Source organism: Eleutherodactylus coqui, chromosome 1, assembly GCF_035609145.1.
Source record: "Eleutherodactylus coqui strain aEleCoq1 chromosome 1, aEleCoq1.hap1, whole genome shotgun sequence".
NCBI lineage: Eukaryota > Metazoa > Chordata > Amphibia > Anura > Eleutherodactylidae > Eleutherodactylus > Eleutherodactylus coqui.
The window spans coordinates 2,617,557-2,634,165 of NC_089837.1; the positions used below are offsets into that span (position 1 = coordinate 2,617,557).

Below are 16,609 nucleotides of genomic sequence, written 5' to 3' on the forward strand. Positions count from 1 at the left end.
AATTTTCCTCCCCCCTTTGTCGAGGCCATTTTCTCTCTATATGCGGAGCCCTACGGCCGGTTAAAAATAAATAATATCCTGTCTCCCCCCTTTGAGATAAAAAATGGCACGAGCCAGGGGTGCCCATTATCCCCTACTCTGTTCATACTGGCTCTGGAACCCCTACTCCAGGGGGTTAGGCTGGATCAGGAGATACGGGGACTGGATGCTGGAGGCTGCACGCTGTCTGCGACAGCCTTCGCAGATGACATCATCTTTCTAATCACTAACCCTGAGAGAGGTTTGCCCAAACTGATTACAAGTTTGGAGCACTTTGGGACCCTCTCAAACTTTAAAATCAATTTTAATAAATCAACAGTCCTGAACGTCTCTATCCCGGGAGCTAGATGCGGGAACCTGGTGTCGGGATCCCCGTTCTCCTGGTCCAACACGACAGTCGAGTTTTTGGGAGTAAAGCTGACTAGGAAGGTTGGAGATCTCTATGCGGCAAACTTCCCCCCACTGTTAACTAAAATCAAAACCTTGCTACAGAACTACGATGTCCCCTACATTTCCTGGTTTGGGAGGAAAAATCTAATAAAAGCCTACATATTCCCTATAATTCTATACCATATCAGATCCCTCCCGATACAACTACCATCCAGCTTCTTCAACACACTGCGCTCGCTGTTCATAAAGTTCATATGGAGACAGAATAGTCCCAGGTTGGCTTACAGCTTGATGATGAAGAGAAGAGAGGAAGGAGGAATAGGAATGCCCAATATACACGACTATTACATAGCCGCCCACATCAGCTACTGGCTGAGACTGACCTCGCCCTCAGGTGACCCCCTGCTGTATCAGATGGTTAACGAAATGTACGGAGACTCAGTAATAGGGAATCTGTGGTTTCCCAGGAGAGCCATATATAGAAACAAAAAGTTTAACCCCCTGTTACGAGGACCCTGTGAGGCGTGGGACTTGCGGAGGGAGACGCTGGCTCCAACACCCTCTCTGATCACCCCTCTAAGCTCTCTACCCGCCCTTCTGGGTCTACCGCCGAACCCGTGCACACATAAACTTTGGCTGAAATTCGGAGGCAAACCTCTCGGTGAGCTTCAGTCCTTGAGCCATCTGAGCCCCAAAGAGATAGTGGAGACCCTGTTGCCCGGCCGGCCACTGACCTTCCTCCAGCAAGCACAGGTGGAGGGAGTGATAGGAGATTTCACCAGGACATTTGTTTCTACTTGACCCCTCACAACCTTTGAGAGAGCTGTGAGGGAGAATAGACCACACGGCAGGAGAATTGCGTTCATTCGAAAATACTGCTTCCCTCCTTTGCCAGACGCTAAACCAGCGTTCCTTTATTCATGGGAAAAAGAGCTACATATCACCCTGTCATCGCAGGAGACACATCTAATCTTAAAATTCGCGTATGGACTTTCTTCTTGTATCATCACGCAGGAAGCCCACTATAAGCTTTTTGCCAGATGGTATAGAACCCCGCAGTGGCTTTCTGATCATAAACTCTCCCCCTGCAGCAAATGTTGGAGATGCGAAGGGGATACAGGCACCTTCTTACACATTTGGTGGAGTTGTCCAGCCCTGAACATCTTTTGGCAAGAGATGACAGAGTCCCTCCAAAAAATAGCTCCTAACTTCTTACTCACACCTGAGGTGTTGTTTTTGTGGAAGCCCTCCAGCAGCTTTAACCCCCTGAAACATAAATTGCTAGCACAGGCGATTGATGTTGCCAAGGCACTTATCCCCCTTATGTGGCTGCAAAAAACCCCTCCTCTCCCGAGCCAATGGAGGGACAGAATGGATCAGACCTACAACCTGGAGGAACTCTCTGGTTGGTCTAAGGGCGTTCATGAAAAATTTCTGGAGATCTGGGGCCCTTGGAGGGTCATACGCACTACGATAAGCTCTTAAGGATACGGAGGAACGAGGCTGAGACTCGTCTGTGGTGCCTGGGGGACGGTGAGGGGTCTCGGCGTTTAGGGCTCCGCCCGCTCCGGGATTCTTCCCCTCCCTCACGGCAGGCATTTTCTTAGGGTCCCTTCCCCATCTTTCCGAAACCCATAACCCCCCTCTCCCTTACCTACCCGTCTGTCGATGTTTGTCCTCCCTGTTGGTTGTACCATGCCAAGCGAGATTTACTGCACTCGGACGGGTCATCGTCCCATTTTCTACAATAACTCCAGTCATGACTATCCGATGTTTGACCTGTGATCTTGGCACTATGTTTACTGTACTCATATGTGTTATAAAAATTTTAATAAAAATCTGGATTTGAAAAAAAAAAAAAAGAATCACTTGGATAAGCAAAACCTTTACGGAGTTATTCTATGTCAAAGTGACACATGTCAGATTTGCAAAATTTGGCCTGGTCATTAAGACACAAACAGACTTGGTCACTAAGGGGTTAAGATTGTTGCAGACGTTTTGGTATGTACTAATATCATTTGTACCATCTAATACTGTGGTTTCATCATGTAATGATTTGGTCAAATATTAGGGATTAAAACAAAGGGTCTATATGATGGAAAGGGTTAAGATGAACGTCTTTAGGGAATGAGATGGACATCCAGCCTGCGTATGTTACAAGGGGTTAACAGGTCAGCTGTTTGTAATGATAGGTAATGAATGTTAGCATTTAAGAAGTGGGCAGCAGTACTCAGATCAAGGTGAACAAGGCTGTTTAAGCTGAAACGCGTTCTTCCTCTGCTGTCTGACCGTATGAAGCATTAATAAAATATAAAGCAAATATACTCCATGTGTCCGCATTCCCATGTATCCACCCGTCTTTATCTATGAGAAACCATTGGATCGAGCGGTTCCCAGGACAGGAGTAGAATCTCTCTGCGACTACAGACATAATAACAAGAAAAGACTGAGGGGAGATCCTTTTTTGTATGCATTTGTTTGCATATTGGATGCTCTATGGTGTGACTCCGGCTCTGAGAGTCTTCTTATCCTGTCCAGTTGTCCCTGTTGGTGGTGACATGTGTATGTGTCCTAGCCTGGGTGCATGGGTTTCTAAGGGCAGCAAGGACTCCGATCCGAAGACCCTGGGCTGCCTTTTATTGGGATTTTCAGTGATATCCTCACTAGAGATGAGCGAACGTGTTCGTCCGAACTTGATATTCGTGCGAATATTAGGGTGTTCGGGATGTTCGTTATTCGTAACGAACACCATGCGGTGTTCGGGTTACTTTCACTTCCTTCCCTGAGACGTTAGCGTGCTTTTCTGGCCAATAGAAAGACAGGGAAGGCATTACAACTTCCCCCTGTGACGTTCAAGCCCTATACCACCCCCCTGCAGTGAGTGGCTGGGAAGATCAGGTGTTCGCCTAATATAAAAGTCGTCCCCTCCCGCGGCTCGCCTCAGATGCCTTGTGAGTTAGTGAGGGACAGTGCTGTTTGTACCGGAGCTGCTGTATGGAAAGAATTGGTAGTTAGTGTAGGCTTCAAGACCCCCCAAAGGTCCTTATTAGGGCCACTGATAGCTGTGTGTTGGCTGCTGTTAGCAGTGGCAATTTTTTTTTTCTCAAAATCGCCTCTGCAGAGCGTTGCACCCGGCATTAGGGACAGAAGTGTTGCATAGGCAGGGAGAGTGTTAGGAGTGAGTGTAGCCTTCAAGAACCTCAACGGTCCTTTCTAGGGCCATATTTAACCGTGTGCAGTACTGTCCAGGCTGCTGTTAGCTGTGCTGCATTTTTTTTTTCTTCTCAAAATCGCCTCTGCAGAGCATTGCACCCTCCATTGATACTGCAGGGAAAGAATTGTATAGGCAGGGCCACAACACAGTTATTATTCATTGAATATACGCAGTGCGGCCTTTTGCTTGTAAAACAAGTGAAAATAATTGTATTTGTCCTGCCTCTGTCCGTCCTAAGGGCGGTGGACACATGTCGGCTGCGTGTGCAACGTTTAAAAATCAGACGCACCCAGCTACGCTTTACTGCTGGCTTCGCCATTTGCTTTCCTTAATTTGGAAAAAAAATACCTGCTCTGCCAGAGTTATAATAACTCTGCTACCCTCACGTTCTGTGACACATTAGCAGGGACACAGCACAGTTATTAAACTTCTCATGTTCATTGAATATACGCAGTGCTGCCTTTTGGTGGAAAAAAACTGAAAATAATTCTATTTGTCCTGCCTCTGTCCGTCCTAAGGGCGGTGGACACGTGTCGGCTGCGTGTGCAACCTTTAAAAATCAGACGCACCCAGCTACGGTTTACTGCTGGCTTCGCCATTTGCTTTCCTTAATTGGGAAAAAAAATACCTGCTCTGCCACAGTTAATAACTCTGCTACCCTCACGTTCTGTGACACATTAGCAGGAAAACAGCACAGTTATTAAACTTAGATTATTCATTCACTAGAGGCAGTGGGGCCTTTCGTTTTCAAAAAAGGGAAAAAATTATATTTGGCCTGCAGTCTTGCGCCAATTTATTTCCTGCCTGTGAAATCAAATCACTGGTAATACAGCATGCTGAGGGGTAGGGGTAGGCCTAGAGGACGTGGACGCGGCCGAGGACGCGGAGGGCCAAGTCAGGGTGTGGGCACAGGCCGAGCTCCTGATCCAGGTGTGTCGCAGCCGACTGCTGCGCGATTAGGAGAGAGGCACGTTTCTGGCGTCCCGACAGTCATCGCACAATTCATGGGTCCACGCGGGAGACGGTTATTAGAAAATGAGCAGTGTGAGCAGGTACTGTCCTGGATGGCAGAAAGTGCTTCGAGCAACCTATCGTCAACACGCAGTTCTGCGCCGTCCAGTGCTGCAAATCCGAATCCTCTGTCTGCTGCTCCTCCTTCCTCCCAGCCTCCTCACTCCACTACAATGACACCTGCTCAGGAGCGGGAACACTCCCAGGAACTGTTCTCGGGCCCCTGCTTAGATTGGGCAGCAGCGGTTCCTCTCCCACCAGAGGAGTTTATCGTCACTGATGCCCAACCATTCGAAAGTTCCCGGGGTCCGGGGGAAGAGGCTGGGGACTTCCGCCAACTGTCTCAAGAACTTTCTGTGGGTGAGGAGGACGATGACGATCAGACACAGTTGTCTTGCAGTGAGGTAGTAGTAAGGGCAGTAAGTCCGAGGGAGCAGCGCACAGAGGATTCGGAGGAAGAGCAGCAGGACGATGAGGTGACTGACCCCACCTGGTGTGCAACGCTTACTCAGGAGGACAGGTCTTCAGAGGGGGAGTCAAGGGCATCAGCAGGGCAGGTTGCAAGAGGCAGTGCGGTGGCCAGGGGTAGAGGCAGGGCCAGACCGAATAATGCACCAACTGTTTCCCAAAGCGCCCCCTCGCGCCATGCCACCCTGCAGAGGCCGAGGTGCTCTAAGGTCTGGCAGTTTTTCACAGAGACGCCTGACGACCGACGAACAGTGGTGTGCAACCTTTGTCGCGCAAAGCTCAGCCGGGGAGCCAACACCAACAGCCTCACCACCACCACCATGCGCAGACATATGATGGCCAAGCACCCCACAAGGTGGGACGAAGGCCGTTCAGCGCCTCCGGTTTGCACCCCTGCCTCTCCCCCTGTGCCCCAACCTGCCACTGAGATCCAACCCCCCTCTCAGGACACGGGCACTACCGCCTCATGGCCTGCACCCACACCCTCATCTCCGCTGTCCTCGGCCCCATCCAGCAGTGTAGTTCAGCGCACCGTCCAGCCGTCGCTTGCGCAACGGTTGGTGCGCAAGCGCAAGTACGCCGCCACGCACCCGCACGCTCAAACGTTAACCGTCCGCATAGCAAAATTCATCAGCCTTGAGATGCTGCCGCATAGGGTTGTGGAAACGGAGTCCTTCAAAAGTATCATGGAGGCGGCGGCCCCACGCTACTCAGTTCCCAGTCGCCACTACTTTTCCCGATGTGCCGTCCCAGCCCTGCACGACCACGTCTCCCGCAACATTGTACGCGCCCTCACCAACGCGGTTACTGCCACGGTCCACTTAACAACGGACACGTGGACAAGCACAAGCGGGCAGGGCCACTACATCTCCCTGACGGCACATTGGGTGAATTTAGTGGAGGCTGGGACAGAGTCAGAGCCTGGGACCGCTCACGTCCTACCCACCCCCAGAATTGCGGGCCCCAGCTCGGTGCTGGTATCTGCGGCGGTGTATGCTTCCTCCACTAAACCACCCTCCTCCTCCTCCTACGCAACCTCTGTCTCGCAATCAAGATGTGTCAGCAGCAGCATGTCGCCAGCAGTCGGTGTCGCGCGGTGTGGCAGCACAGCGGTGGGCAAGCGTCAGCAGGCCGTGCTGAAACTACTCAGCTTAGGAGAGAAGAGTCAGACGGCCCACGAACTGCTGTAGGGTCTGACAGAGCAGACCGACCGCTGGCTTGCGCCGCTGAGCCTCTAACCGGGCATGGTCGTGTGTGACAACGGCCGTAACCTGGTGGCGGCTCTGCAGCTCGGCAGACTCACGCACGTGCCATGCCTGACCCATGTCTTTAATTTGGTGGTTCAGCGCTTTCTGAAAAGCTACCCACACTTGTCATACCTGCTCGGAAAGGTGCGCCAGCTCTGCGCACATTTCCGCAAGTCCCACACGCACGCTACCACAATGCGGACACTGCAACATTGGTTTCATCTGCCACTGCACCGATTGCTGTGCGATGTGCCCACACAGTGGAACTCTACGCTCCACATGTTGGCCAGGCTCTATGAGCAGCGTAGAGCTATAGTGGAATACCAACTCCAACATGGGCAGCGTAGTGGGAGTCAGCCTCCTCAATTATTTACAGAAGGGTGGGCCTGGTTGGCAGACATCTGCCAGGTCCTTGGAAACTTTGAGGAGTCTACCCAGATGGTGAGCGGGGATGCTGCAATCATTAGCGTCACCATTCCTCTGCTATGCCTCTTGAGAAGTTCCCTGCAAAGCATAAAGGCAGACGCTTTGGAATCGGAAACGGAGGCGGGGGAAGACAGTATGGCGCTGGATAGTCAGAGCAACCTCATGTCTATATCTCAGCGCGTTGAGGAGGAGGGGGAGGAGCATGAGGAGGAGGGGGAAGAGACAGCTTGGCCCACTGCTGAGGGGACAGATGCTGCTTGCCTGTCATCCTTTCAGCGTGTATGGCCAGAGGAGGAGGAGGAGGAGGAGGAGGGGGAAGAGACAGCTTGGCCCACTGCTGAGGGTACAGATGCAGCTTGCCTGTTATCCTTTCAGCGTGTATGGCCAGAGGAGGAGGAGGAGGAGGAGGATCCTGAAAGTGATCTTCCGAGTGAGGACAGCCATGTGTTGCTTACAGGTACCCTGGCACACATGGCTGACTTCATGTTAGGATGCCTTTCTCGTGACCCTCGCGTTACACGCATTCTGGCCACTACGGATTACTGGGTGTACACACTGCTCGACCCACGGTATAAGGAGAGCCTGCCCACTCTCATTCCCGAAGAGGAAAGGGGTTCGAGAATGATACTATACCACAGGGCGCTGGTGGACAAACTGATGGTAAACTTCCCATCTGACAGCGCTAGTGGCCGAAGGCGCATTTCCGCGGCCCAGGTAGCAGAGGAGGCGCAGAGATCAGGCAGCATGTACAGCGCAGGCAGGGGAACACTCTCTAAGGCCTTTGACAGCTTTATGGCTCCCCAGCAAGACTGTGTCACCGGTCTCCAGTCAAGGCTGAGTTGGCGGGAGCACTGTAAAAGGATGGTGAAGGAGTACGTAGCCGATCGCACGACCATCCTCGGTGACGCCTCTGCCCCCTACAACTACTGGGTGTCGAAGCTGGACACGTGGCCTGAACTCGCACTGTATGCCCTGGAGGTGCTTGCTTGTCCTGCGGCTAGCGTCTTGTCAGAGAGGGTGTTTAGTGCGGCTGGGGGAATCATCACGGATAAGCGTACCCACCTGTCAACCGACAGTGCCGACAGGCTAACACTCATCAAGATGAACAAAGCCTGGATTTCCCCAGACTTCTCTTCTCCACCAGCGGACAGCAGCGATACCTAAACAATATGTAGGCTGCACCCGCGGATGGAAGTATCGTTCTCTATCACCATCCAAAACGGGGACATTTCTGCTTCATCAATCTGTGTCTAATATTCATCCTCCTCCTCCTCCTCCTTCTGAAACCTCACGTAATCACGCTGAACGGGCAATTTTTCTTAGGCCCACAAGGCTCACTCATATAATTTTTGTAAACAATTTTTATACGTTTCAATGCTCATTAAAGCGTTGAAACTTTCACCTGAACCAATTTTTATTTTTACTGGGCTGCCTCCTGGCCTAGTTACCAATTAAGCCACATGAACCAAAGCGATTAATGGGTTTCACCTGCCCTCTTGGTTGGGCATGGGCAATTTTTCTGAGGTACATTAGTACTGTTGGTACAGCAATTTTTGTGGGCCCTCGCCTACAGTGTAATCAAATTAATTTTTTGCCCACCTGCATTACAGCTCACGTAACATCAGCTGTGATGGGCACTGCAATGGGATTTATTTATGTTCCGCCGGTGGGTTCCAGGGAGCCACCCATGCTGTGGGTCCACAGGGAGTTGTAACTGCATGTGTCCACTTCTAAAGAACCCCAGTCTGACTGGGGCATGCAGTGTGGGCCGAAGCCCACCTGCATTAAACATGAATTTATTACCTCAGCTGTGATGGGCAATGCAATGGGATATATTTATCTACCGCCGGTGGGTTCCAGGGAGCCACCCATGCTGTGGGTGCACACGGAATTCCCATTGCGGAGTTGTACCTGCCTGTGACTATTTATAAAAAACCCCGGTCTGACTGGGGCATGCAGACACCTTGACAGAATGAATAGTGTGTGGCACATAGGTTCCCCATTGCTATGCCCACGTGTGCAGCTCCAGATGGAGGTGGCACAGGATTGGATTTCTCATTGCTTCTGTACAGCATTGTGGACTATCGCCCAGCCCCTTTTAAAGAGGGTCGCTGCCTAGCCGTGCCAACCCTCTGCAGTGTGTGCCTGCTTTTCCTCTGGCAGACACACTTATAAATAGACATGAGGGTGGCGTGGCATGAGGGCAGCTGAAGGCTGCGCAGGGACACTTTGGTGTGCGCTGTGGACACAGGGTCGTGCGGGGGGATTGGGCAGCATGTAACCCAGGAGAAGTGGCAGCGGAGTGTCATGCAGGCAGTGATTGTGCTTTGTTGCAGGTAGTGTGGTGCTTAGCTAAGGTATGCCATGCTAATGAGGGCTTTTCAGATGTAAAAGTTGTTGGGAGGGGGGGGGGGCACTCTTGCTGCTATTGTGGCTTAATAGTGGGACCTGTGAACTTGAGATGCAGCCCAACATGTAGCCCCTCGCCTGCCCTATCCGTTGCTGTGTCGTTCCCATCACTTTCTTGAATTGCCCCGATTTTCACAAACGAAAACCTTAGCGAGCATCGGCGATATACAAAAATGCTCGGGTCGCCCATTAGCTTCAATGGGGTTCGTTACTCGAAACGAACCCTCGAGCATCGCGAAAAGTTCGTCTCGAGTAACGAGCACCCGAGCATTTTGGTGCTCGCTCATCTCTAATGCTAAGCAAGGTGCTTGTGTGCTGCATGGACGTGACATAATAAGCAGTCAGATGTTTCCTCAGTGACTTTTTGTTTTTCCTGGCAGGAGCATGGATCCCGTTGAGACATTATTCAACCAGCTTAGGTCTCTGGCTATCAAGGTTTCTGAGAATAAGCAACAACACTTAGGCAGTAGAGAACCTAAGATGGATCTACCAGATCGTTTTTCTGGTAAAAGGCAGGAGTTTTTTGTTTTCAAGGAATCCTGTAAATTATACTTCAACCTGCGCCCTGGTTCTTCTGGTGAGGCGTCTCAGAGGGTAGGGCTGGTAATCTCCAGGTTGCAGGGAGATCCCCAAGTCTGGGTGTTTTCACGGTCTTCCAAGTCTGAGGATTTTTCATCGGTGGACTCATTTTCTTCGGCTCTGGGTTTGATTTACGATGACTCCGATAGGGTATCCCTCGCTGAGGGTAAGATCAGAGGCCTATGTCAGGGAAAATTACCTATTGAAGATTTTTGCGCAAAGTTTTGCCGTTGGTCTAATGATTTACAGTGGAATGACCCCGCATTGCGGAGTCAATTTTGCTTTGCGCTTTGATAAAGGATCTCATGGTTTCACATCCCACGCCTAGAACTCTTGACGAGGCCATCTGCCTGTCCATACGGTTTGGTCGGCTGTTGAGAAAGCGGACAAGTGAGCTATCCTTTGCCTCATCCGTAGACCCTGTTGAGCTTAATGAACCCATGCAATTAGGCTCTTTATCTAGTGGAAAGGGAAAAAGGAAGAAGCAGGGGGGCAGAGGTCACTGTTTTTTCTGTGGCCATAAAGAACACTTTTTACAGGTTTGTCCTTTCCGAGGGTCTCAGTCAGAAGAACTTGTTGACCTAAAAGATAATAGGAAGTTCCTGTTGGGTCCGCAAGTCGCCTGTATATCATGCTCCAGTTTGGACCTTTCATCAGAAATCCATATTGGTGGGCATAGTTGTCCGGTAACAATTTTTTGGGATAGTGGAGCTAGAGTCAATTTAATTCATTATGAGGTAACCAAACATCTGAGGCTTGATATAAGAGCCTTGGATTACCCGATACTTGGATCAGCTATTGATTCGGCTCCACTGTCCCAGAAGTGCTTACATTTTTTTGTGTCAAACGTTTGTCTTAAGCTGGGGTTATTCCATACAGAGAAAATATTGTTGTTTGTCATGGAATCATTTCCTACACAGATGGTGTTGGGTTTGCTATGGCTGAAGTTGCACAACCCAGTGGTAGACTGGGAATAGGGAGATATGTTGCAGTGGAATTCTTCATGTAGACAGAACTGCATGACAGTCAATGTCTCTGCAGTACAAACCAAGGAGTTACCCGAGTTCATCAAGGATTTTCCTGTCATTTTTTTTCTAAGGAGGGAGCAGATAAGTTACCACTAGAGATGAGCGAGCACACTCGTCCGAGCTTGATGCTTGTTCGAGTATTAGGGTACTCGAGATGCTCGGTACACGAGTCGAACACCACGCGGTACTCGAGTCGATTGCATTTCCTTCCCCGCATGTTTAGCGCCATTTTCTAGCCGATAGACATGTGGGGAAGGCATTACCACTTCCTGCTGTGATGTGCCAGCACTCTGCCCGCCAACAGCATTGAGTGGCTGGTGAGATCAGGCGACTGCCGAGTACTTAAACTGGTCCCACCCGCGGCTCGCCTCAGACGCATGCTGGCAGTGGCTACAGCAATTGCTAATGCTTATACAGGGATAGTGTTCACGTAGGATCCTGTCTTCAAGAGCCCCAACGGTCCTTTTTAGGACTACTCCTCATCATGTGTCTATATAGTTGAGGCTGTCTTGTAGCAGTAGCGCACCTTTTTTTTAAGCATCTCGGGCTGTGCAGGCCATTTCAGCTATAGCGTTCTCAGTCTGCAGTGCATTAGGCAGAGTTTAGGGACAGAGCTGCTTCTATAGGGAAAGTTTTACATTCATCATCTTCTGTACAAGAACCCCAATGGTCCTTTTTAGGGCTACTTCTCACCGTGTGCATTATAGTTGTGGCTGACTGGAGCAGTAGTGCATCAATTTTTTTTATTACACATCTAGGCCTGTTCCTAGCCTTTCACTTATAGCATTCTCAGTCTGCAGTGCATAACATCGAGGTCTCACCATGAAACAGAAATCTAATATTTCCTAGGCTACTGCAAAGTATTTCAGCAATAGAATTGTCAGTCTGCAGTGCATTAGGCAGAGTTTAGGGACAGAGCTACTTATATAGGGAAGGTTTTACAGTCGTGATCCTCTCTACAAGAACCCCAACGCTCCTTCTTAGGGCTACTCCTCACCATGTGCATTATAGTTGTGGCTGGCTGGAAACAGTAGTGCACACTTCTTTTTTTAATGCATCTAGGATTGTGCAGAGCATTACAGTTATACTGTTCTCATTCTGCAGTTTATTAGACCGAGGTCTCACCGTGAAACAGTACTCTAATATTTTCTAGGCCACTGCAAAGTATTTCAGCTCTGCCGCTGTGAAGAGCGTCTCACAATATCCTTTCCTTGAGGGGGGGGGGGAGGGGGGGGGTTGAGATCGCCGCAGTTACCAGCACTATCCACTGGCTTTAGAGTCTTCTCCCACTCCAGACAGCCTCTATAATCTACAAGTCTCTGTGAGCGGTAAATGACCCCTAGTTGTGGATGTTTTTTAGTGAGAGTGCGGACACCGACGAACTGTGGTGTGCAACCTGTGTCGCACCAAGATCAGCCGGGGAGACACCACTACCAGCCTTACCACCACAAGCATGTGCAGGCATATGATGGCCACAAGGTGGGACGAAGGCCATTCACCGCCTCCGGGTCACACCACTGCCTCTTCCCCTTTGCCCCAGCCTGCCACACAGATCCAATCCCCCTCCCAGGAAACAGGCACAAGCGCCTCCCGGCTTGCACCCACACCCTCACCCTCCACCGTCCTCTACTCCATCCAGCAATGTCTCTCAGCGCAGCGTTCAGCTGTCGCTAACAGAAGCGTTGGAGTGAAAGCGGAAATATGCCGCCGCCCACCCGCACGCACAAGCTTTAAACGTGCACATTGCCAAATTAATCAGCCTGGAGATGCTGCCATACAGGCTTGTGGAAACAGAGGCTTTCAAAAACATGATGGCGGTGGCAGTCCCGTACTACACAAAATTGACGAGAGGCATTTATAGTAGTTATGTTGAAATCAGGAAAGGACCCGCCGCTCTTACAGACCTATTTCTCTACTGGCTGTGGCTAAAAAAATCCATCATCCTTGGGTGGTGATTGCCCTTGTTAAGATTCTGGTTTTAACTGTCCATCTTGTCCACAGTTAGCCATCTTATAAGCTTCAGATTAATTATCTCATGCCCTTTAGCCAAATTCTCTTGTACAAACTGAGAGATATGAATTGTCTAGGCGTGCAGCCAGAATCACTAGTGCAGCAGATTCTCAGTTTCACATATCAGTTGTTATGTCTTAACTTTAGTGAGAAAATGCATTGTTTGTCTGTTTTTCAATCAAATGTCTGATTCTCATGACTACACTTACTATCTGTGAGAAATGACTTGTATACAGCTTTGGCATTAAGACACTCCCTCTCTTTTTCAATAGAGGTCTATGTTTTTAGAATAAATTTTAGATTTCTTTGGAATACAGCCTGTCTGGCTGTGTCACATTGACTTCTCCAGGCCTGTAACACTTTACTAATTCGGAACTCGGCAACATATCAACTGAGGGGTCCCTAGAATATCCCTAACACCCTCATCAACACTGACCAAAATGGATGCTGGCAGAAGCTACAGCTAACCTTTGTAGATCGCATCTAAACCTACAGCTCCTAGTCAAAAACCTTGGTCAGAGGAGTGGTTTACTCCATAGTCACGGCTAAGGCCTTCAGCAGTATAGAATGTGAGTTTCTATGGTCTGTGATGCCTAGGGTAGGCTTTGGAAACACATTTGTGATTACCGTCAAGTTGCTATCTGCTGCTCTGACTGCTAGATTATGGGTCAACAACCATCTAATAGAAGTGCTAGCATTGGGCAAAGGCACGAGACATGGTTTCCTTCTATCTCCTCTGCTCTTTGCCATCATAATAGAACCACTATCAGTTTGCATTAGAGCCAAACAAGAAGGAGAGAAGCAGCACTCCAGGGAATTATCTCAAAGAGTTGTCTTTATTGTGCCGACAACGTTTCAACCCTAGTTACACGGGTCTTTGTCAAGTCCTAATGAACATACACAGACTCCCAACATTTAAAGCAAACATAGCCCCACCTTCACCAATCACAAAGAATATGTCATTAAACAGTTAAAATTAGATCAGCAACCATTGGGTGGATTAGTGTGGAAGCACCTGTTAGATATATATACATGATTAAGTAAATGCAGCAGTGTCAAACCATGTGTTGCAATCCCAGGGAACAAGCTCACCCCATGTAAGATCCATACCTGAAGCACCGCACACTGCTGACATCGACGTCATCGTAGCTCCGCCTCCATCACGTGGTGCCGATCAGCCAATTAGGTGGCTGTAATCGGCAGTGGAACGCAAGACAGGAGATAATCAACGGTGCACCATGGGAGAAAATCGCAGTGCACCTTGGGAAAGGACCGGCGGCCATCTTTAAAAGAAGAAGCTGCCCGAACGGGGATGCAGGTAAGCGATTTTTTTTTTTTTAAATAACAAAGGGATTGTTTTTAACGGGGCACAATGAGGGGGTATGTAGAAAAAAAAATTTTTGATTTCGCCGCGGGACAACCCCTTTAATACATCCCAGAATTGTGTTTGCCTTTTTGGCTGCTGCATCACATTGTTGACTCATGTTCAGTCTATGATCTATTAGTATACCCAAGTCTTTTTCACATGTGCTGCTGCTTAGCCCAATTCCTCCCATTCTGTATGTGCTTTCATTTTTCTTGCCCAGATGTAGGACTTTGTATTTCTCCTTGTTAAATACCATTCTGTTAGTCGCTGCCCACTGTACAAGCTTTTCTAGATCTTTTTGAATCCTCTCTCTCTTCCCTAGTGTTAGTTATCCCTCCTAGCTTTGTGTCATCAGCAGATTTGATCAGTTTCCCACAATTCCCTCCTCCAGATCATTTATAACAATGTTGACCAACACTGGGCCCAGGACAGAGCCTTGTGGTCCCATTTGATACATTCTTCCACTTGGATGTGCAGCCATTTATGACCACTCTTTGAGTACGATCACTCAGCCAGTTGTGAATCCACCTAACAGTTGCCTTGTCAATCCCAGATTTGGTCATTTCATCAATAAGTATGGTATAAGATACTTTGTCAGATGCTTTACTAAAGTACTAAAGTCAAGATATACTATATAATGTATGTTAAGACCTGTTTTATTTACAAAAGTTCTGCACATAAATACGACCTCTCCCCTGTGTGAGTTTTCTGATGATCTGTAAGTTTGTCTTTAGTAATAAATCCTCTCCCACAGTCTAGGCATGTATATGGTATCTCTCCTTTGTGACTTCTCTGATGTTTATTAAGATTAGATTTATTTGTAAAACATTTTTCACATTCTAAACAAGTAAACGGTCTCTCTCCTGTGTGAATTATGTGATGTCGAAAAAGATTTAATTGATCTGTAAAACATTTCCCACATTGTGAACATGAATACGGCTTTTCTCCCGTGTGACTTCTCTCATGTATAACAAGATATGGTTTTTCTGTAAAACCTTTCCCACATACTGAACATGAATATGGCTTCTCTCCTGTGTGAGTTCTCTGATGTTTAACAAGATCTGATTTATGTGTAAAACCTTTCCCACATTCTGAACATGAATACGGCTTCTCTCCTGTGTGAATTCTCTGATGTATAACAAGATTCCCTTTACGTCTAAAGAATCTCCCACATTCTGAACATGAAAATGACTTCTCTCCTGTGTGAATTCTCCTGTGTGCAGCAAGATTTGATTTACATGCAAACCATTTCCCACATTCTAAACATGAATACGGTTTCTCTCCTGTGTGACTTCTCACATGTCTAGCAAGATTTAATTTATGTGCAAAACATTTCCCACATTCTGAACATGAATACGGTTTCTCTCTTGTGTGACTTCTCACATGTCTAGCAAGATTTAATTTACGTACAAAACATTTCCCACATTCTGAACATGAATACGGTTTCTCTCTTGTGTGACGTCTCACATGTCTAGCAAGATTTAATTTACGTGCAAAACATTTCCCACATTCTGGGCATGAATACGGTTTCTCTCCTGTGTGAATTCCCTCGTGTTTATCAAGTTTTGATTTATGTGTAAAACCTTCCCCACATTGTGGACATGAATACGGCTTCTCTCTTTTGTGAATTTGTATGTGTCGATTAAAGTTTGACCTACGTGTTAACTGTTTTCCACATTCACCACATTGATATCTTTTCTCTCCAGTCTGACCGGCACTTGTGATAATACTCTGTGATTGGTCAGTAGAAGGTTCCTCGTGATTAAGGAGAGTATATGATGGATCTGTACTGTGAAGTCCTGGAGGTACATTAAGAGGAATGAGGTTTTCTCCTGAAGAGCGCTGCACGATATCTTCATCTTCTGCTTTATAAATTACCGATAACATGAAGTTTCCCTCAGAGGTCTCACTGGGATTTCCTGAAGGGATTTAAAGTGGATTTCAGGATTTTTTTTCATATAATTTACAAATTTAGTACATTCCTATTAGGCTAGAAACACACATGATCCCATTAACTAATTATTTGGATGCCACAGGAAAACTGAACACATGTCTAACAAAATCATCATGACATCATTCCCTCTTGCTGTTGTGCGACCCCCGATGCCCACAGAACCATGAAGCTAATCACCTGTAGCATGACATGTCTGGTATCCACTTGTAGGTGACTACATGACACATGGCGGCCATAGCTCCCCTACTGTAGGGCCTCCAGGGGAATATGGCCAAATGTTACATTGGGTTTTCATCACTCAGCCCTCCCATCAGTGATGTCTAAAGGAAGGCCGGCACAGGGGTGACTCAAAGATGCTCTAGAACTAAGGGGAATCCCCTCCCCAAATGGTCGGAGCCAGGAGGGGCATCTAATGCCAGCCCGTCCCCCCCCCCCCCCCCCCATCCAGGCACCAGACGATTGGAAGCA

At 48.3% G+C, this 16,609-nt stretch overlaps 2 protein-coding genes across 2 annotated transcripts in view; one reads left to right on the forward strand and one right to left on the reverse strand.

Moving 5' to 3' along the window:
- LOC136618030 (gastrula zinc finger protein XlCGF66.1-like) overlaps positions 1–16,609 on the forward strand; it is a 461,032-nt gene that overhangs the window by 432,909 nt on the left and 11,514 nt on the right. The gene's annotated exons all lie outside the window — the stretch shown is intronic.
- Positions 14,826–16,609, reverse strand: part of LOC136617532 (zinc finger protein ZFP2-like) — a 7,982-nt gene continuing 6,198 nt past the window's right edge. The window contains exon 4 of the mRNA XM_066594267.1: positions 14,826–16,106. Coding sequence (XP_066450364.1) covers positions 14,848–16,106 — 1,259 coding nt within the window. The 3' untranslated portion in view covers positions 14,826–14,847. The remainder of the gene's footprint in view (positions 16,107–16,609) is intronic.